General features: G+C 52.1%; 8 protein-coding genes across 8 annotated transcripts; 6 read left to right on the plus strand and 2 right to left on the minus strand.

The window, feature by feature from the left end:
* Window positions 1-481: 481 nt before the first annotated feature.
* On the plus strand, window positions 482-2277 carry GCG54_00007502 (Cytochrome P450 3A12; the record flags this gene model as incomplete). Its single annotated transcript, XM_045407483.1, has 2 exons — window positions 482-1519; window positions 1573-2277. 2 exons carry the CDS (start codon window positions 482-484, stop codon window positions 2275-2277), a joined length of 1743 nt encoding a protein of 580 aa, XP_045266928.1.
* A 513-nt stretch (window positions 2278-2790) lies between these two features.
* GCG54_00007503 (uncharacterized protein) lies at window positions 2791-3301 on the minus strand (the record flags this gene model as incomplete). The annotated part of the gene is made up of 2 exons (XM_045407484.1): window positions 2791-2793; window positions 2852-3301. The coding sequence occupies 2 exons, from the start codon at window positions 3299-3301 to the stop codon at window positions 2791-2793; spliced, it is 453 nt and encodes a 150-aa protein (XP_045266929.1).
* Window positions 3302-4981: 1680 nt separating this feature from the next.
* Window positions 4982-6466, plus strand: GCG54_00007504 (uncharacterized protein; the record flags this gene model as incomplete). Its single annotated transcript, XM_045407485.1, has 1 exon — window positions 4982-6466. One exon carries the CDS (start codon window positions 4982-4984, stop codon window positions 6464-6466), a length of 1485 nt encoding a protein of 494 aa, XP_045266930.1.
* Window positions 6467-6949: 483 nt separating this feature from the next.
* GCG54_00007505 (uncharacterized protein) lies at window positions 6950-7889 on the plus strand (the record flags this gene model as incomplete). The annotated part of the gene is made up of 2 exons (XM_045407486.1): window positions 6950-7112; window positions 7189-7889. The coding sequence occupies 2 exons, from the start codon at window positions 6950-6952 to the stop codon at window positions 7887-7889; spliced, it is 864 nt and encodes a 287-aa protein (XP_045266931.1).
* Window positions 7890-8738: 849 nt separating this feature from the next.
* GCG54_00007506 (Fumonisin B1 esterase) lies at window positions 8739-10307 on the plus strand (the record flags this gene model as incomplete). Its single annotated transcript, XM_045407487.1, has 1 exon — window positions 8739-10307. One exon carries the CDS (start codon window positions 8739-8741, stop codon window positions 10305-10307), a length of 1569 nt encoding a protein of 522 aa, XP_045266932.1.
* A 902-nt stretch (window positions 10308-11209) lies between these two features.
* Window positions 11210-14971, plus strand: GCG54_00007507 (Protein SERAC1; the record flags this gene model as incomplete). The annotated part of the gene is made up of 6 exons (XM_045407488.1): window positions 11210-11222; window positions 11366-11703; window positions 11754-12050; window positions 12107-12290; window positions 12390-13127; window positions 13158-14971. Coding segments are annotated over 6 exons (3384 nt in total), but the record flags the coding sequence as incomplete, so codon positions are not given.
* A 1698-nt stretch (window positions 14972-16669) lies between these two features.
* On the plus strand, window positions 16670-18366 carry GCG54_00007508 (uncharacterized protein; the record flags this gene model as incomplete). Its single annotated transcript, XM_045407489.1, has 2 exons — window positions 16670-17458; window positions 17512-18366. 2 exons carry the CDS (start codon window positions 16670-16672, stop codon window positions 18364-18366), a joined length of 1644 nt encoding a protein of 547 aa, XP_045266934.1.
* A 75-nt stretch (window positions 18367-18441) lies between these two features.
* Window positions 18442-20370, minus strand: GCG54_00007509 (uncharacterized protein; the record flags this gene model as incomplete). The annotated part of the gene is made up of 1 exon (XM_045407490.1): window positions 18442-20370. The coding sequence occupies one exon, from the start codon at window positions 20368-20370 to the stop codon at window positions 18442-18444; it is 1929 nt and encodes a 642-aa protein (XP_045266935.1).
* Window positions 20371-20726: the final 356 nt, after the last annotated feature.

Genomic DNA, 20726 nt, shown 5'->3' on the forward strand with positions numbered 1-20726 from the left:
GACAGCCTGGAAATTTTCTGCTGCTGCCCAGGCCCGTCGGAAGTTTGTTCAGGCCGCGTCCGCTGGAACCATCGGCGGCACCCTTACCGTTTCCGGCATGTTAAGCGCCGGACGAAGCTCCGTAAGTCAGGGGTGACGGCGGGAATTACCCACCGGCCGCCCGCCACCGCCGCCGTCGCCCGCACAATTATTCTCCGCGAGGGTCCGGCGGTCGACCGCCGACATATCTTGAAATTCGATCGCATATTATGTTGCAGGGGATTCCATCATCCGCGGGGGCGCTCTACTCACGAACCACTCGGAGTGTTCGCATTACACGCCGCAGCACCCGCCACGGGTTTCCGCGGACCCGAAACCGTGCTCCACCGGGATGAGCGATGGTGATAAAACACAAGCCATGGGCTTCCTCTTCATAGCTCTTTTCGACCACCATCAATCAATCACTGAACGAAAACCCAGTTGTGTTTAAATCTTTTCACATATGTCAAAACATCCTAAAGAATCGCCCACGGACATGTTCTACGTCGTAGCCTCTGGCGTTGCGGCGCTTTCGTTCTTCCTCTACTCCCTGTACCAATATCTACTTCCCAAGCCAATCCCTGGGATCCCGTACAATGTTGACGCCACCAAGAACTTGCTGGGAGACATTCCCCGTTTGCAAAAAGAGGCCAATACAAACGTCTACGGGTGGCTGATCAACCAAACCCGAATCCACAAGAGCCCTATCATCCAAGCCTTCATCGAGCCATTGCACCAGCCCTCGGTTCTCGTCGCCGACTTCCATGAAGGCCAGGACATCCTGATGCGCCGCAAGGAATTCGAGCGTTCCGATTTCAGTATTGCGCTTCTCAGTGGGGAGGCTCCAAACTTCCACATCAACATCAAGACTGGACCGGAGTGGAAGGCCCATCGACGCCTCCTACAGGATTTGATGACGCCCAAGTTCCTGCACGGGGTCGCCGCCCCTAATATCTACAAGAGTTCCGCTCGTCTCCTAGACCTTTGGAAAATCAAGGCACTGGCTGCTGCGGGGCATGCGTTCCAAGCGGACATGGACATCTTCTACGCCGCGCTAGATGCTGTTTTCGACTTTGGATTTGGCGATGCGATTGAGCAGAGAGCACTAATCCCGCAATTAGAAAAGGTTGCGGCAGCTGATGTACCCACCAAAACCAATGGAAACAAGGCCATCGAATTCCCTTCCGCACCCATCGACCCGTCATTTCAAGCAACACTGAACTCTGTCGAGAATGTAGGCCCGGTTGCTGCGAGCGGCTTCCCCAAGCTTGCTTGGTGGCTTGTCGGTTGGAGACCCAGCGTGCAGCGCAACCGAGCAATTCTCGATAAGTTCATCAAAGAGCAGGTCATGAAGGCGGTCGACCGATACAAGAATGAAGGCGCGGACGACAACGACGACTACGTCAAATCGGCGATTGACCTTATGGTTCAGAGGGAAGGAACATTTGCCAAAAAGGAGGGACGAGAGCCTGTGTTTTGGAGCCAAACAATGAAAGACGAGGTAAGAAGACTGTCCTTTCTAATTAGATCAATCTGACGAGTTGTGCTTGCTAGACTCTTGGCTTTATCGTCGCCGGACATGACACTACAAGCACCACCTTGTGCTGGGGCGTCAAATTCCTCTCCGACAACCCTGAACCCCAAAGTCGACTACGACAGCTCCTCCGGAGCAAGCACGAGGCTGCTGTAGCCGACGGCCGCGCTCCCACGTACGCCGAGATTGTACAAACTAGCATTCCATACTTGGATGCCTTGGTCGAGGAGATGCTCCGCTTAGCCCACACATCAATCATTCAGGAACGCCAGGCTAGCGAAGACACCATTGTACTTGGCCATCGCATCCCCAAAGGTACCAACGTCTTCGTTGCCAACCAAGGCGCCAGTTTTACGGAGCCCGCGTTTGACATTCCCGAACCTCTCCGTAGTGAGTCGTGCAAGAATGCAATGGAGGAGCGTGGGATGCGATCCTGGAATGAGGATGGCATGAACAAGTTCTGGCCAGAGCGGTGGTTGGTGACAAACAAGGAGACCGGAGAGCAGGTTTTCGACTCAGCGGCTGGGCCTACCATCCCATTCGGTCTCGGTCTTCGGGGTTGTTTCGGACGCAGACTGGCATACATGGAGTTGAAGCTCTTGGTCACTCTTCTGGTGTGGACCTTTGAATTCTTACCTTGTCCGACGGAGCTGTCGACTTACGAGGACGTTGAGGGGTTGACTCGTAAGCCGAAGCAGTGTTACGTCAACTTGAGGGTCCTGTAGAAGCAAAGTCCTTTCACTCGAGAATCAAGGCGGCTTTAGATACTTTCCTGTAAGATAGGCATAGCCGGCGGAGTAGATGATAGACAGTCATTGGCAACGGGAGCGATGAGCGTACATCACGGCGGGAAATTTTCTTTGAGTCGATAGAGAATTATTTCAAACTAATTGTGACCTTTCATTTCAATCATCGCTCAATCTCCTCCCACACCGCACCATATTTGTCCACCAACCCAACTGAGTGACCGAAACCAACTTCTGAAGCGCAGTTATAGCGTCTCGCTCCCTGTTCTAAGTGAGCATGAATGCTACAGCTTTCAGCAAAGACAAGACCCAGGTGCTTCAGCCTATGGCATTTTGAGTCTTTACTCGATCTTGTAGGCGTTAAACTGCTCCGGAATGTCAGTGGTGTTGGCGCCGCTTGCTGCGATCGTGAGGCTAGAAGTAAATGCAGTCAGTAAGAGTCGCGACAACGGATATACTCAACGTTATGATTCATCTGTGGTGGATATGTGCTTACTACATAAGCATGTCAGTTAGCCGTCATCAAAAAATCCCAAGTCAAGGAGTAACGTACCAGTTCAGTGAGAGGAGCGCCCTCCAAGGCAGCAATATCATACTTGCCACCGTCCTCCAGGAGCAAGGTGTCCGGCTTCACCTGGTTGGCGCAGCCGCTGGTGGAGCAGGAGTCATCCTCGGCACGCTTGCGGGCAGCGAAGCCATAGCCGCCGCCGGAGAAGCCGCCGGAGTAGAGGCAGATGAAATTGGTGTTGCGGGCGGGCTGGACCTCCCTCAGATTGTTGCAGTTGCCGCCGGAGTGGCCCCTGCACTCGAGGTTCCAGTTGGTCGGGATGCCGCGGAAGCCGACGGTGGGGAAGATGTCGACGCCGGAGCCGCTGCAGCAGGTGTTGGGGTTGACGTTGGTGCACAGGACGGCGTTGCCGCCGCAGCCGCCGCCGACGTGGAGGTAGATGTCAATGGCGGAGACGCTGGCGACGAGGCCGAGAAGGATCTGGGGGAAGTGCATTTTGAAGAAGAGTGAGAGGTGAGTGTTGGGATCTTGTTGGTGGATCAATGTGTTGGTGGAATGATAGAGGAGAGACGAGGAAGAACTTGAGGGAGACGACGAGCGTCCTTTTATATATGTCTTAATGTCCTATTCTTTTATAGACAGGCAGCACCAGTTGACTTGAAAAAGTACCGCTCGATTTTTGATGCATCACATTATGCCCGTCGAGCTTGGCTGACCGACTGGCCTCGATCTTCAGTCAGTCTGAATAGGCAGGTAGGAAGACGGAGGTGGCGATCATGGAGCCTTTCGACTGCTCTACAACTCCCGTATGGTCGACTCGGACTCGACACGCTTTAGCCATGAGCCATTTTGACCCGCCTATGCAGTCTTCAGCCACATCAACTGTTAAGTTATACTAAGTCTTAGATCAAATTCGGAGACTAAAGTGTCGCATAGCCGAATGAGTCTTGGCAAAGAAACTCAACACTACCCCTTAGCTTTAGAATAACAAGCTAAGCACTGCTACAGTGTAAATTTGGCAGAAGAACTTTGCATAGAGTTTCATTACTAGACAACATCTGAGCTCACTCTTACTCCACAAACCTACCTAGGTAGCATATGGAGCCCCATGCTGAGTTCTAAATGTTGCCACCCTAATTGAGTCCGAGCAAAGCCAATCGCAACCTTTCCTGAGTTCTTGAATAGAGGTTGTGAACTCGGGCGCTTTAGGAAGAAACCCACAACCCCCCACCGGTGGATCTATGACAAGAAACTGGCTCCAGACCAGCCTTGTTGTCGCTGGGAACTTGGTTCAAGTGCTCGTTGCCTAAGTGCTAAGGTGGAGCCAACCCCAAGCATCGAGTATTCCGACGATGTGACTTGCTGGCTCGGATTTCGGATAGTCCCCGTCAACTGGGCTGCAATGCAGCGCCCCGACCCGCGACTAAACCCTTGAAGGCAAGGCCAAATCTCAATACGATGTGAACAAATTGGAAAAGGTTCAATCTGACTTAATGAACCCGGCTAGCGCAGGGTTCGCCGGGGAGATTCATCCGTGTAAGCGAAGGACTCCGGGCCTTTTTTGTCTGTTTGCTTGCGCGAAGCAATCCACAGATCCATACGGAGGGAACATAATGAGTGCGAACGGTCGAACTGTGCTTAGAACCACGCGAGGTCTGTCACCGCTGTTGCGCGGAGAAATGTTTTCGGGCCAAGGTGTATTAATGCTGACACAGGCTAGGCGCAGGTAAAGCAAAGTAGTGAGCATAAGTGACATGCTTTTGAGCTGCTTGTCATCGTGAAACTTTGTGCGGATCTTGTTCGAACTGCACATTCTTTCACAGATACTGGTTCAAGATGCGAAGACTCCTGTGAGAGTCACACACAAGTCTGGATAATCCAATGTTATAGTCCAATACTTATCTGGCCAGGATAGCAAACTCCTAGGAAATGCGCGTATTCCTTGTTTCTATCCTTTTTCGTGTAAAGCATTGTAGACATCATTTAATTATCCAATGTCTGTATGTTTCGCTTCATAATTTGTCCGGACGTCTCCGGTTGGTGGCGCCAGAAGCAAACCTCACGCAACTACCCACTCTACCGCCATGGGTCATAGGCACACCTTGGCTCTTTGGGCATCCGCTCACCCCGTCTCTCAAATCTCACTCACCATCGATTTTCACTCATATGCTTCTCATGGACATGGAAACTGAATTCGACGCCTTTGAAATCGACGACTTTGGGCCTTCGGTCCGGGTCCAGGTGCCAAGCACCAACGAGGGTCTCAGCCAATTCAACCAGGCCTTTCTGGACCCGCAGCAACGCGCATACGTCCAGCACATCGACTTCCACGTCGTCCTCCCACCCATCAGCAACAAGCGCCTGAAAAAGATACAGAGCTCACAAGAAGCTGCGGAAAACGACGCTCATTTCACAAAAGCTGTCACGAAAGTCCTTGGTCGGCTGGCGAAATGGGAGCGCCGCCGGTATGGCCCGGGGATCACGCTGAAGATAGTCGTCGCATCGCCGACGGACTGGCTGGTGGAGGAGATGGAAGAGGACCGGGAGCTGATTAACACGCACAACCACCGGGTCGCTCCAATGTGGCAGGTGCGCGATCACTTTCGGTACATCCGGTTCGACGAGAGTGTGCTGCCGCCGTCCGGGACTGGATCCTCGGGGCTGCCGCAGGTCGCGTGCGTCTCGGACTTTGAGTTCGACGGGGGGCCAGGCGGCCGCAATCTGCATCCCGACGTGATTTCGGCCATCTCGAGCGCCTTGACGTCGGCGAGGAGGATGGAGTGGAGGTTGAGGCTGCCGACGCGCCGTCTCATGTCTGCGCGGCGGGAAATACGGTCCGCTCTCGGAAATGCACTACTGAACACGGCGTTTCCGAGTCTTGTTGAGTTCAAGATCAAAATGGAGGATGCGGATCCCCATGATGAGACGTTTGAACCTGGCAATCTGCTAGACAACGGCGACGCGGAGGACAGATTAAGTCTCGGTGTGCGGCGTCTCTGTCGGCTTCCCACGCTTCGGAGGTTACACCTAGAGACGCTGTGGATTTTGTCGCCAGCCGCCTTTGGCTCGCGAACGGATCCAGAAGACATGCTGTCCTCATCCCTAGAATATCTCTACGTGGACTGCGCTGTCACGACCCCAGAGGGAAGATACTTGCTGACCGGGAACCCTGAAAAAGCCATGATGGACGACGGGGGCTACGCGAAAACCTCTGACGACTCTCTAGCGGCATTCGACTCGGATGATTCGGACGCCTCAGACTTCCAGCCGGACTTTGAGTGGGCCAAGCAGGCCGGCGAATTCCCCGGGCGTTGGTTCCGATTGACCCCCGACCCAGCCACCTTCACACCCCTGGCCGTCTCTTTCGCCGAAGCTGTTGCCAAGATGCCATCGCTGCGGCGAATGGATGTGCATTTTGGCGGAATGGCGGCGAACACCCGAGCACCCCTGGAAATGTCTTACTTTGCGCCTGGGGAAGCAAATCGTGGGGCAAGCCAGCTCAACGGCCGGAAGAAGTTTGATGAGGAACACGTCGATCGGCCGCGTTGGTTTCTCCTCGGGGGCCGGAAGTTTGACAAGCACTGGGTGGTCCCGAAGGAGCTGGAGGACGCATTTAAAGGACAGTCAGGAACTGGCTGCTTTCATCTTGCAACGAATTAATAGAGAAGTCAAGCACGTTAAATGTGAAGCTTTCAGATGCGGATTATTCGTTCAAAGGTCATCGTCATCATCGAGCGCCCGATGATCTTCCCAACTAGGGAATAGAAGGTAGCAAACCATATCTAACCGAGCACATGATCGCTTAGAGAGACAATCTGAAGGGGCAGCGCGAGGTAACATCCAACCAATATCATGCAGACAGGCCTGTCTTCCGCTGCATTTCCGGGCATCTGCGCCCCAACAGACCCGCCTCGCTTGCGCACCCATCCATCCTCTCCATTCTGAAGTTCCTCCATCCCGCAGGATGGGCACATGGCCGCCCTCCCCCGCCGCTCCAACTCCACCCTACCCGTTTGATGGAGGTGCCAGATAACGGAACATCGGCGGCCTTTAAAAATCACGCAATCGCCGGCAGAATTGCAAATGTCGTGATTTTAGACCGAAGCACGCCGCCGATATTCTTCTCTGACGCCGACAGAAAAAATGGGCGGAGCGCCGTCGGTTCCCACGGATCCGTCCCGGAGGATCCAGGTCATCGGCGCCGGGTACTCCCGGACCGGCACCGTCTCTCTGCAGCTGGCGCTGGAGAAACTCCTCGACGGGCCTGTGATGCATGGCGGCACGCAAGTTCTCCACCGCGAAGATGGTAAGTTTGCCCATTCCACTATGTAGTTGATGCGTCTAGATATGAGAGACCGTGCTAATTAATGGTGCGAAATCAGCCTACTGCAAGAAGCTCGCGCAGGCGTACGAGGCCAAGCGCGCCGGCGACAAAGCGCGACTCCACAGGCTGCTTGAAGATATTTTCGCGGGGTACGTCGGGTGCACCGACATGCCGCCGATTGACTTTATACCCGACCTGCTAGAGCTGTACCCGGATGCTAAGGTGGTATTGACCACACGGGACAACGAAAAGTTTGCGAAGAGTATTCAGCTGGTAGGAAGCAATGCCTCTATATGGTGGCTGCCGTACGTGATGTGGCCGGTTCCCGGCTGGCGCTGGTTCCCGACGCTGGTGAATGAGTTCACCAACTCAGCGATGAAGATCAAGGGTCCGAATGATGGACGGGACCATTATCACTGTGAGACCTTTCTCTGCATGCCCCCAAAACATCATAGAGGCTTGTGCGTGCGAATACTGACCTTTGGATCAGCAATACTTCCGAACTGGAATCATTCTGTGCAGCAGATGGTGCCGGCTGACAAGCTGCTCATCATGGATCTGAAGGAAGGATGGGAGCCTCTGTGCAAGTTTCTGAACGTGCCTGTTCCTGACGAGCCGTTGCCGAGAGCGAATGATGCGGCTGCAATTGAGAAGACTGCCCAAGAGGTCATTGTCAAGTTGATGGGCATATGGAGCGGCATGTTTGCGGCATCTGGCGTGGTTTCATTTACCGCTTGGAAGCTTTGGAAGACAAGGTAGCGCTGGATGTTCTCCAGGGGACAGGGGTCACCGGAGCGGCTTCAATGAAACGGATGCCTGCATGCCAAAGGCGTGCAGCAACAAAGACAACAATTTCGCAGAAAAGACAAATATGATATTCATTTCGAAAGAAACATTTTTGAGACTGACATAAGAGGATTCAATTGAAACATGATTGGCCAGGAGCAATGAGACGAAGTCGATCCCGCTTAAATGTTGTGCTCCACAGCGAGACAGCGTCACTGCATGATCTCCACGGCGGCGAAAAAGGTTTCTTGCGGTATTACCCTCCCGAAACTCTATGACTACTTTATACAGACGACAAACTTCTCTCAAGGTTGGCACCTCGATCATATAAATACTATCCGTACTAGCTCTGTATTGCTGATCTGAGGTGGACCATAACTGCCGACATCCGTACGCCTCGTCACGCCTTAACGGCCCTGTTGCTCGGAAGAGCCCCACCTCGGATTCCACTTCGGATTCGCTTTCACGGTCTCAAGAAGGGATGATGATCATGACCCGGCACTGAGAACCATACTATGGCTTCTAGAGCAGCGCTCGCCGCGTAATCTGAGTCGCATCATCGAGGCTCAGCAATATGAAGAAAACAGGCGATCTGCGTTTGTTTTACGTACGGCGTGGCCGAGTTGTTCTTCACGCCCTGGTCCAATGACGATCTGGAGTTAGCAGTGTTCAGTAACCGAACGGACTAACCCGTCTCCATCATGAAGTGGCTCGGGGGCTCATATAAAGATCAAAAGCTGGAAATATTTTGGAATAGGAAAAGTATCTTCCACAGAAATACCGACTATCACATTCGTTCTTCTTCACATAACAGCTCACATCATGTGGAAGCTCGCCGCTGCCGCAACACTCCTCGCAGAGGTCAATGCGGCTCTCTTAACTGTTGTCCAAACAAAGTATGGATCCGTACAGGGCTATCCCGCTTTCAACAGCACTCCGGCCAACATGTCGCTCACCAACTGGGCCGATATCACCGTCTGGAAAGGAATCCCCTTTGCCGCGACCACCGCCGGTGAGAACCGCTTCAGGCCTCCTCAACCCGTAACTCCCTGGAACACGACCCTCGACGCCAAGGACTTCGGCAACGCCTGCCCGTCCGCACTGGGCACCGGCGAAACCGACTACTCCATCGGCGAGGACTGTCTGAGCCTCAACATCTGGAGCGCGGCGAACTCGTCCGACACCAAGTTGCCGGTCGTGATGTGGAGCTACCCGGCCGGATCCAGCTCTGCGTTCCCCCTTTTCGACGGAGCCGGCACGGCTGATAAGGGCGTGGTGTTTGTCAACTACAACTACCGCACTGGTTCCTTCGGGTGGCTTGCTACTCCTGAACTCAACGAGGAGAGGCTTGCAAGTGCTGGATCCAACAGCTCTGGTAACTGGGGAATGCTTGATCAGTTCGCAGCTCTTACCTGGATCCATGAGAATATTGCTCAATTCGGCGGTGACCCGGATCGCATCACAGTCATGGGCCAATCTGCCGGGTCCGCAGCCACGTATCACATCCTGAACAGCCCGCTTCACAACATCACCATCCACGGCGCCATCATCCAGAGTGGTGTTCGGGACCCTCAAGATCCTTTGGCGACAAGCCTCGCAGAGAACTACAGAACTTTGGATGTGAACATGGACACTGCGGCCAGGTTCATGGCGTCCTTGAACTGCTCCGATATTGCCTGCATGCGCGCACTGCCGATGGACGATCTGGTCACCGAGTTCCTGTCGTCTGAGTTCGACTTCACCGCCACGCTCGATTACTACGCCATGCCCGACACCTACCTCAACACCTTGGAGAAGGGCATCGCGCAGGACGTCCCCATCATGACGGGCAACACCAGAGACGAGAGCGGCGCCTCGTACGGCCTAAATATCACCCTCGCGACGTACCTTTCCGACCTCAACGAGACCTACGGCACCTGGCAGCGGGACTTTCTCGCAGCATACCCCGCCAACGACTCCGCGACAGCCTCGGCGGCCTACAACGCGCAGTTCACAGACCGCTCCAAGGTCGGCACATACTTTTGGTCCCAGCTCTGGGCCAAGAACGCCACCTCCTCGGTTTACAACTACATCTGGGACCATGCGCCGCCCGGACAGACCCAGGGGGCGTACCATGAGAGCGAGATCAACTACGCGATGAACAACCTGTACGGAACGGATCTCCCGTGGACGACCGAGGACTACGCGATTGCTGAGACGATGAATGCGTACTGGGTTACCTTTATCAAGAACGGAAATCCCAACGCAGAGGGGCTTGCAGACTGGGCACCGGCGAGTGACGCAAATGCAACTGTCATGGAGCTGGGTGAGGCATTCCAGGTTTTGCCAATTGCGAAGGAGAGCCAGATTGACTTGTTCTCGCGGTGGTTTGACTCATTGGTTGCTTACTGAGGTGCCAACTTTGTAGGCTTCAAATGGCGTAGCGTTTTTCGGGAAAGGTTGAGGTAGCCTACCTTGGGATATAGATTTTCACGAGCTATCATCAATCGTAACTTTGGTCTCCGTGAGCAGTATTTATCTCCCAAGAGAAAAGCCATGTGACAAGATCAACTCTCCCGAATAGCAAATACCTGTTCACAGAGTAACCACATGTCGGCCAAAACCACTGTAGCTCGATTGCGGATTAATTTCAAGCACGTATATCGACCACTGTGTGGTAACACAAGACCAACTACAGAGGGGCACAAATTGCTGTGAAAGTATCTCTGCTATTTGAAAGTAAAACTCGATAATACTCATATGTCGATTTAATGACCTGAGCTAATTAGTGTCTCGCCAATATTTCAAAGATCAAGTTTGCTTTACCCATTCGTATTCCCGTCATTCTCATCAATTGGCTTCTCGATCCCTAATGAGGTAAAACCGGTGACATAGAAACGGCCGCCAAGAAATACTTCGCACGTTATGCATGAGGTGGCTTGTATACGTCCCTTTCCAGGTCAGGTGCATGAGGGCTGTAAGCAAATCACCAAGACATCGATGAATGCCTCCCATTGGATACATGATACCTTTTGCCTCAGGAAACAATGCATCAGGCTATGGCAATTAGAACAGCCCCTCTCCCACCCTCGTGCTCCCGCTAACCGTTCTCTCGCTGTTCTCACATCGTTGCATGTCATTTCGTATGCTCTTGCGTTCTTCCTTGGGCCGCCGCTGACAAAGTGGATGAGTGCAACAAAAGTTGCGATGAGAAAGCTTCGAGACAAGGTTCCCATTCTCAGGCGTTGGGGCCAAAAGGATGCCGGTAAACAGGCGGTCGAATCAAACCCCGAGAATACGCCTCCTCCTTCAGAATGTGCAAGCCAAGTGAGTGATTGCCTTTCTAAGTCCGTCTAGCGGATGGCAGGATGAGAAGAATATTTAATGACCTGCGCAAAAGGAACGAGAGAAATACGGTCTGTTTCGTCTCTCACCCACAGCGACATCAACAAATTTTGAATTTGAGTAAGAATCCATACACCCATGGTTCAGCTTTACGTTCCTGCCGGTTGCTAAAATTGGATTTCACAGCATCGTAGCTGTTCACGGTCTTGGTGGAGACTGGGAGGGCACTTGGACGAGCAACGGGAGATTATGGCTTCGAGATTTCGTTCCCTCGCAATTACCGAGCGCCAGAGTATGGTCATTCGGGTATGATTCGAGTATTCTGAGCCAGACGGTTGCGGACATCAACGATGTTGCGATATCTCTGCTCGATTCCTTAGACGGAGAACGCTCCCGAACATCATCAACCGGTAAACCGATAATTTTCGTCGCGCATAGCCTAGGCGGAGTCATTGTGAAGAGAGTCAGTCAAAAACCAAAAGTTGGTACTGTGCGGTGCTAACTTACGATTAGGTCCTGAACCTGGCAAGAGAACGTACCAATCATTGGAGGGATGTACAGAAAAGCACATTGGGGTTGATGTTCTTCGGCGTCCCTCACCGCGGAGCAGATGATGCCTATTGGGGGGAGTTTGCATCAAGATTGCTGAGCGCTCTTAGTCTTGGAACGTGGGGTAATAGCAGGTTTGTCCAGGGGCTAAAGCGTAATTCGCCAGAGTTTTCGAGTATCTCACGCGCCTTTGTTGAGCCTGGGTCTGAGATCAAAGTGATCCGAACCTTTTACGAGACAAAGAAGATGGGGAACAGAATCGTATGTACAAATGCGATGCAGTGAAACAGATCAGACTCTAACATTGAGACATACAGATCGTTGATAAAGATTCAGCTACTCTGCACACGACCAACGAGAAGGCTGTTCCGATTCAAGACGCAAACCACCGAGAAATGTGTAAATTTGACGCTGAGGCGAGCCAGAAGTATCGAGCAGTCCGCAACGCCCTCGAGGAAATAGTCACATCGTGTACACAGGGCATAGCTGTAGATTTTTCAAGTACGTAATACAGTTCAACCTATTTTCACCATGAGAAAGGCTGGAGCCAAGTCAGGCGTAATGCGATTACATGAGCGGCGCTGACATGCAGTCTTTCAGATCTAAAAGTCTGGACTGATAAATACATCCAACTTGCCTTCCCGGTAAGAGTAAAAGTATTATCCTCCACTGCGCCAGATATGACCGTCCACAAATGGGTCTGCGCCATGCCTCAAGCACGAGAATGGAGATCCTCTGAGAATTTCTCTACTTTATATGTAGAGTACCAAGCGTCGTCGGAGTGGCATGTCTCAACCTCTCAAAATATTTCCATGAATCTCAAGGTAAAAGATGCCGAGGTGATCTGGGGCTTCGCCCCAGATGACAAGCAGAAACGGCAGAGCGAGTCATGGAAATCATTGCTACCCCGTTTGCTCATTTCACAGTTATTTTCCCTTTCTCGGAAATGTATAGGTGCAATGGAGGGCATCATCCAGTCTCTAGCCCCAAATGAGGGTCTCACGGATTCATGGAAATTGTTGTACTGCTCTGAGAATCCGCCATCAGAACACATGTGGACTCTTCTTGCATGCGCAATGGAGGCTCTAGGTCGGCCAGTGCTAGTATCATTGGTCGGCTTCGACGCAGAATTGAGTCAGCCATTAGATGAAGCTTTGCTTTGTTTACACCAGCTCCTGTACCGATCGTCCTCCAAAGATCGGCTGGAAGCTGACGAAACCGCGCCGCACAAGGTGTTGGTAGTTTCAAACCCAAGGCCTCGGGCACAAAAGAGTGGTCCACCTGTTCAGTTTCGACCCGCTCAGTCTTTACGCATCGATGAGGATGCTGAGAGAAGAGGTAATTAAATACAAATATCCGACAACGCAGAAACCACAGAGCTGATTGAAGCTAACAACGAAGCAGAATGTCTCTTATCACTGTGTTCGGGCCCGCGGCAGAACGCTGTTGATGAACCGGAAGTGGGCACTACAGATTGGATCCGTGGGCACGAAGTCTACAACGCGTGGCTTGCCAACAAGTCGACTCTTCTATGGATTCACGGAAAACCTGGCAGCGGGAAATCTACCATAGGGACATCTCTAAGCCGCCATCTGAGAAAGAGCGCCGACAAAAATCTCATAGCCGACTATTTCTACAGCTCCCGCGGCGACCGTTTAGAGGCAGACCATGTGTCGATGCTGAGGTCCATACTGCACCAGATCCTCAGCCAAGATGCAACTCTATATGCCGCATATCGCGATGGGTTTCGAGAATCGCATAGACAGGATAACTTCAACTGGGAGTTTGAACAACTAGAAAAAGTGCTTCTAAGCATTCCTGATCTAGAATGCCACGGAAGAGGCGGGAATCGGACTATCTTCTTAATCCTTGACGGCCTCGATGAATCATCTGACAATTTACTTTCGAAACAGACCAGGGAGAGGGTTTTTGGACTTTTTGCCACGTTATGCAAGTTTGATAAACCGAAAATTTTCAAGATCATTACCCTGAGTCGACCGGAGATTTCGATCAAGAACGCAATAAGACCGACACACATAATAGATATGAAGAACGAGCGAAACTGCGATATAAATATTATCGTCGAAACTCGCCTGAGCCGGCTTTGGAGATATCTGATGTCAGATAATGATAACAGCATTGCTCCTGGCACCCTTCACACCTCAAGTTATCAGCTTGGTTTCATCAGAGAACATCTTCTTGAAAACGCTGATGGCGTTGTGTTGTGGGTAATCATGGTCCTGCGTCAACTTGAAGAACATGCATCTTCACCTGCAAGCACCGTTGCAAGCCTGAGAAAAGCCCTCCACAAGATTCCTACCAGCGTCGAAGGGCTTTATGAGGATATCCTCGCTCGTTTGGGTGCAAACCCTTCGAGTGACTTTCCTAAAGCTAACTACATTTTCTCGTGGCTTCTCTTCTGTGGAAAAGCTCTCAAACTATGTGAAATGCGCGATGCATTGGCAATGTTTGACTGGGATGATTCGCCACATCACCAGGAGCGTTTTCTTGAAAAGCATCGTATAATTCTTCCTAGGGGCAAGTGGGAGCGAATGACAATACTTCTGAATGATCTTTGCGGTGGATTCATCGAGATTATCCCGCATCAGAGTTCATCTTCAAGGGGCCCGATGACTGAGTACGACACTGACCCAAAAGACTTGGTCCAGCTAGTTCATTCAACTGCACGAAACTTCCTTCTGGGCAGGAACGGAACATCTTTCGTACAAATAAGCAATGACCGCAGTCTCGATATCATATGCTCGGCGTGTGTCAATTATTTTAGTTTGACGCTTGATATGCCAGATTGTGGGGGCTTGAACGAATCGTGGGAGTCGTTTGTTCACAGGTTGGAGTCTAGTCCTTTGCTTGAGTACATTTTGAGCGTATTTCCTGGCCTACTTGATCAGCACGCTACCAGTTGCAGCATTTCCAATAGGTTGCTTCGGCAAATGATCGCGTCTAAGATGACGACCGCAAAGCGGGATCGGTGGTCATCCGTTACCTGGTGGCTGTTTAGGCCTTGGATGGAAAAAGTCTTCCCCGATCATTCATTGATTTCGATTCATCACCACTACGAAATTGTAATGTTCCAGGACTTTACTCGTTCAAGGTCAAAATTCCTCGAATTTTTGATTGAATGGGCACACTCGGACGCAGAAGGAACCGCGGGGGACACTTTCGTGGATTGCATGAGCATTTCAAGTAGCCTTTACACCTGTGGTGTCGCCCTTGCAATGGCGCGGGATCTCTCAACAGCTTCACGGATCCTGCTGGCAGCGAGCTTGGACTCGGTGGGATCTCCAGATGATCGTTTGACAGCTCTGCTGAGTCGGCCAGATGTTGACTATTTTGAATTCATCAGAGGAATGCCGCCACTTGTGCCAGATTATGGTTCGGACGATTTTGAAAAGCAAAAGGCCGAAGATCTATGGAATGCCCAGTATACATTGTGGGCTACTCATAAGAAGCCCGCAACAAGCTTCTACATGTACCGGTTCATGGTTTGGCTCCTCGAATCGGAGCCATTCATTTTTCGGACGACTCTGGATGGAATGTCTGCCGAAGACATTCGTGCGAAAAGACTTAAAAGGGTTCTCCAAAGAATAGACGCATTATTTGTAAGTTTTGCTATCCGGACGGTAGTTTCTGGCTAACCGGGCGGTACATTAGCCTATTCAGAAAACCAAGTTGCGGTATACCTTGTACACAGAAGCTAAAGCGTTTTGAGATTCATGACTGGGGATCGTAGCGCCTAGTGAAAGACTGATGAGGCTCAAGACCCCGCTTATTAGTGCTCATCTCATGGTAAGGTTTGATGGCGAGAAGGTTGCATGTCTCGTAATATGGAACCAAACGACAGAGGAATCGTTTCCAGGCTTCCCGTTATTTAACTCTTATAGAATTCGAGGCATCACCAGTTTAAAGTCTCGGGGCCCAACGCTAGCCCACCTGACGTGGGGCAGGGCTAAGGCTGAACTACCTTATTCTCGCCTCAGCACGCGCGCGATTCATGAGACAAGAAATAGAAAGTGACGACAGCACTGGCTTTAGAATTCGTAAATGACCGTCAATTTGAGATTCCATTTATGGTAAAAACTCAACATATCAGAGCCAGCTAATACTCAGCTGGCCAGCTATGGTTCTGCCTGCAGCAGTGATGCGGCGTAGTTATGTGATATACGCTGTTATATTTGCTCTTATCAAAACGCCATTTGCTAGGCATTCTGGAGAAGCTTGAGTTTGCCAACATGCAGCTTACCCGCATGCTTTTTTCCGCCATCTTGAGGGCCGTACGACCGGCCCGGCCGCGCTGACGTCGGCTCACTGCAAGCCATACGGGGCCCGATTGTCCTCCTGGTTGAGATGATGGATAGATAAGCGTTTAGATAAGAGACTGCTGTTGTCGTTAGTGTCCATATCGCTAGCGTACTGTCACTTTCACTGAGGAAAATTGAGTCTTCAATGTTCGGAAGTGCGCCGTTTCTGTGTGAGGGTTTCGAGAAAAGATGACCCTTGGAAAGCTTTCTCTGAATTGACTAGATCATAAACGCGAAATTCTACGACGCAATTTATGCTGATGGCTTCAAGCATCGTCCATCGAAATATGGCTTTCTGGCGCAGTACACAGGATGCGACTCGAATACAGGGGACTTTGGTCAGACGCCAAGCATGGCTGAGTCGATCCTTCGCCCTACGCTGCGCAGCATGTAGATCTCGCAGGCCACTTCAAAAGATCAATATTTCTTGACATGTCTCGACGACTCACCAGAGCTCCAGGCTGATCACAAGAGGCGGACACTTCAACGTTGTCGGCAGCCTCAATGGTTTGCATCTCCACTGTGTTTCGACAATTCCAGCCAGTGCACCCTGTCAGAATCATGTCAGTCGCGTCGATCCCACCTAGCACGAACCGTTCCCCAGACGTGGGAGGTGCGGAAAGCCTCCCAATCCGAACCGCCAAGTTCCCGACAAAGTATCGCCGCAACACGCCTCGCTCTAAAAACGGCTGTTTGTCATGTCGCGCGCGGCGGAGAAAGTGCGACGAGGTCAAGCCGAGCTGCACGTCTTGCAGCCGCAGTGGGCGGGAGTGCTCATGGCCTGTCAACGAGAATAACGACAACGAGAACACATCCCGGACTAGAAGCGACTTGAAAGAGCACTTGTCAAGTTCATCGGATGATTCAAGCCCTCAGCCAAAGGAGCTTACTGGCATGGACCACTCTGAAGCAGTGATCCTCGCTCAATCAGTCGTCGCAGAAGGCCGATCAGCCAATGCGCTCTTTCTACGCGCTTCTCTTACCCCTGGGATCCTGTCAAATCTGAGTGACACCTCCCGCCAACTATATGAACAGTACCTTTCCAACACGGCGGATATCTTAGCACGAGGCCCAAGTGCCGATGGGAACCCGTTCATCAACTACGTACTTCCCTTGGCACTGTCGGACGGGCTCATTATGGACTGCATCCTCGGCATCGGCGGGGCCCACATGGTTGCCCTTGATCCTAGTGCCCGACATGTGGAGGTGGCCACCCGCGGCCACTACGCACGTGTCTTGTCCGGGCTGCAGAAGGTTCTCGCCAATGAAGTCACGCCTTACTTTGGGAGCGGCAAGGAAGAGAAGGCCCAGTATGTGTTGCTGATACTTCTTCTGCTTTGTGTCTATGAGGTAAGCTATACGGCCGAGATCTTTATCAAGGCATGTTTGCTAAAGTGTGCTAGCATACACAAGGAGATATAAACGGCTCAGTGTTCCATCACATCAAAGCCAGCCGCCATTACGTTCTCAGCCTCACAAAGAACGGGCCAAATCCAAGTTCTGACAGGCTGGGTCACATCAGAGGCTTCCTGCTGGAGATCTACTCATTCATGGCATTGAAACTGGCAATTACGCCACGAGGCGCAATGGAAGACCATCCCATTATGCTGGATCCCTTCCTAGAATCTTTGAGCTTCCTCGGCGAGTACAAGTCCTGCGGTTTTATGCTCGGCTTCGGACACGGGCTGTTTGAGATGATACCCGAGATAGCCAGTCTGGTCGAGAAACGGCGCTTGGAGGAGCTCAACAACGCCAAAGCTGAAGCGTCGTATGCTGCCTATCAGGACCTCGTGGAACGCTTAGAAGGCTGGGATGCGTTCTCTGATGTTCTCACCGGCGAGGGTTCAAGTCCGCGATACCAACAAGGTCCAGCCGTCGCCATCTATCGTACCGCCCTGATCGTATATCTTCACTCTGCATTTCATGAAGACTTGCATGAGCGCGAGGACCTCTGCGCTGAAATCGATTTGCACATAGACAAGGTTTTGCCACTGATGTGGGCAGTGTACTCAAGCGCCGCGCCGTTTCGCAGGATGATGCTCTGGCCGGCGTGTATTCTGGCTTCGTTTTGCAGGCGACCGCAGCTTGCTGACGGCTTCAGGATGGGGCTGAACTGCAACACGCGGGCGCCGGGTGGGGTGAAGGTGGCGGCCAAGGCGATGGAGATGCTGTGGGCGGATCCAGATCCTCGTGCGTATGGGCCGCGCGGGCTGAGTATGGTGATGAAGAAACATGGGCTTAGCTTTAGTATGGGCTGACCCAGTTCGCATTGTGGCTCATTCTGTACTCATTCCCACCAACAGCTGAACCGGTAATAGGGCATACCCTCATATTCAAATGATCTTTATTCGTTCCACGGGTACATCGTCGAACCACATTGGATTGTGCACGTATTCGGTAAAGCAACGGCCAAGGCGTCTAAACTCCTTCTCACTCCCAGTAGACTCCAAGATGAGCCCGTGCCAGCTAGTGTTGTTCTCCTTCCGACGCACAACCTGCAAGCAGTACAAAGGCTGATCGTTGGACTTGAAAGGCTCGTCGAAGATTATTTGTCCAGCAACTTCACCTTTGTCCAGCAGGTAATCGGACACCGCGCCTTCTGCGCGAGAATTCACCTCTACAACGTGGAAATATCCCGGATCCTGAGGGTTCTGCCGTCTGTCAAACGCCCTGACTCTTCCAGATAGCATAAGATGGCCAGACTTTATCGTCCCCCTCGGATCAAGGCCACTTGGCTCAATCGTTGTCTCAATATCCTCCACCATGGGCTCAAAAACATCCAATCCATGTGTGTTTCCAATCGTCATGGAAATTCCTCCCTCTAAGGCAGCCCAGGACCAGCTTGGAGCGCGATACCCTTCCGTAGGTGTCCTCAGCCAATGCCCAACCCGGCCCCAGAGCAGACTGTGGGCGAGATTGGCCTTCCAGAGCCCCGCTGCATACCCAATTCCCGTACGATCTTCCATGGCCTTGGCTAGACCAGAGAGGGCTGGGAGTTTGTCGAAGGACTTGGTGATACCTCGGCTGGCGTAGTGTGCCACCATGCCATTCCAGTCAGCCTCAAAGCTCGAACCCTCGCTCGAGTCCGTGGTATACGGAAAGGACAAATTGAGGTCATCCGGCTCTGTGAAGAAGCGCCCTGCGGGAAATTCCCATCCTGGAGGAATCCCGTCTTCTGCGACGAGGGTCTCTTTACATTGCCAGAGCAGCTGGTCGGTATCGAAGTTGATCATTCGGGACGAAAGTATCTTTTCCTGCAGGACCCAGGCCCGCGTATGTAACGTTCTTTTGGAGAGATGTACGAAGTCTCCAGGTTGAGGCCGGACCATAACTCGGATCGAGTCATTCCCGTCTGGCTGCGAGCATCTGAGCTCTACATGGCTGGAGGTTTCCCGATGAATGAAGCAACCACCTCTTGAGTCTGTTGATCCTGATGCCGCGATCGTGAGGTAAGAGGAGAAGTAAATAGAGCCCATGTTGGCGCTTTCCCATTCCCAATCCTGTTTAGAGTCTTGGACAATGCACAAGGAGTCGATCCACAAGTACTGGATGCCCATAGCCCTGGTCACGATGACCGCGTCCCTGAAGGTGGTGGGAAGCTTCGACAGTGGCAGCTCTTTGAGGTGGTCGCCAATTGTCAGGCTAGTCGTCTGAATGACAGGATGAAGGCCCCAGCAGTGGCTCAATGTCACATACCGGCCTACTTTCCCATCCGTCACCACCAATCGAGGCTCCCATTTCTCATCTTCCCCAACATCGATAACTCTTGTCGGCAGTTTTCCAACATCGCGACGACAGCCTGAGTGATTCTGATCGCAGTCATCAGCCCATTCTCGTAGCAGGTCCAGTTGTTGCTCAGCTGGCTTGATCGTTCTGCTAAAGATAATGTTGTCCAGATGCGTTATACAACTACCGTCACCTTCTGCCGAATAGAAGCTCAAATATCCTGCCAGTCGAAGCCGGTCGCATCGGACCTTGCAGCGAAATACACCGCCTGGTTCGTAGTCATCATTGACGTACTGAATACCGCGAAGAACGACCGGGGACTGGTAGTCATCATCTTTCTCGAGTACGGAGAAGAAGTCGCTGTCTTCGGCTTGGTCTTTTGTTAGGGTCGTCCAGAGCAGCCGACAGAAGTCGCATGCCGAGCTACTATTTTTCAGCTTCGAGATAGACTTGTGGAAGACGAGGTCATGGACTTCGCGGTCCTGATCCAGGAGACTGGCTAGGTCAAAGGCCTCACATGTTTTGCAGAGTGGCATGGTGGGCGTCTTGTGTAGGTCAAGATCGAATGCGCAGCCACACGGTCCTTAGAAGATAGAAATGAGGGGTTGCGAATCAGGCAGAGGTGAGATTGAAGTGGCCTATCGCAACAAAATCACGATTATGCACGCCCAATCGTGTGATTGGCCAGTCGAGGGACGCAGAATATCATCAAAGTCTATTGCCAGTTTTCTGGCTCAGGTATCATGGGTCATAAAACAGGTATCAATACAGCGTCCCCAAAAACTCCATCAGTCATGCCGCGTAGGTCCTCATTCGGACCCTTTAGCAGCCACCGCCGCCGCCGCCACCGCCGCCGCCTCCATCACCACCACCACCACCTCCGCATCCTCCA

Source organism: Colletotrichum gloeosporioides (genome assembly GCF_011800055.1).
Source record: "Colletotrichum gloeosporioides strain Lc1 chromosome Unknown consensus_27, whole genome shotgun sequence".
Lineage (NCBI taxonomy): Eukaryota > Fungi > Ascomycota > Sordariomycetes > Glomerellales > Glomerellaceae > Colletotrichum > Colletotrichum gloeosporioides.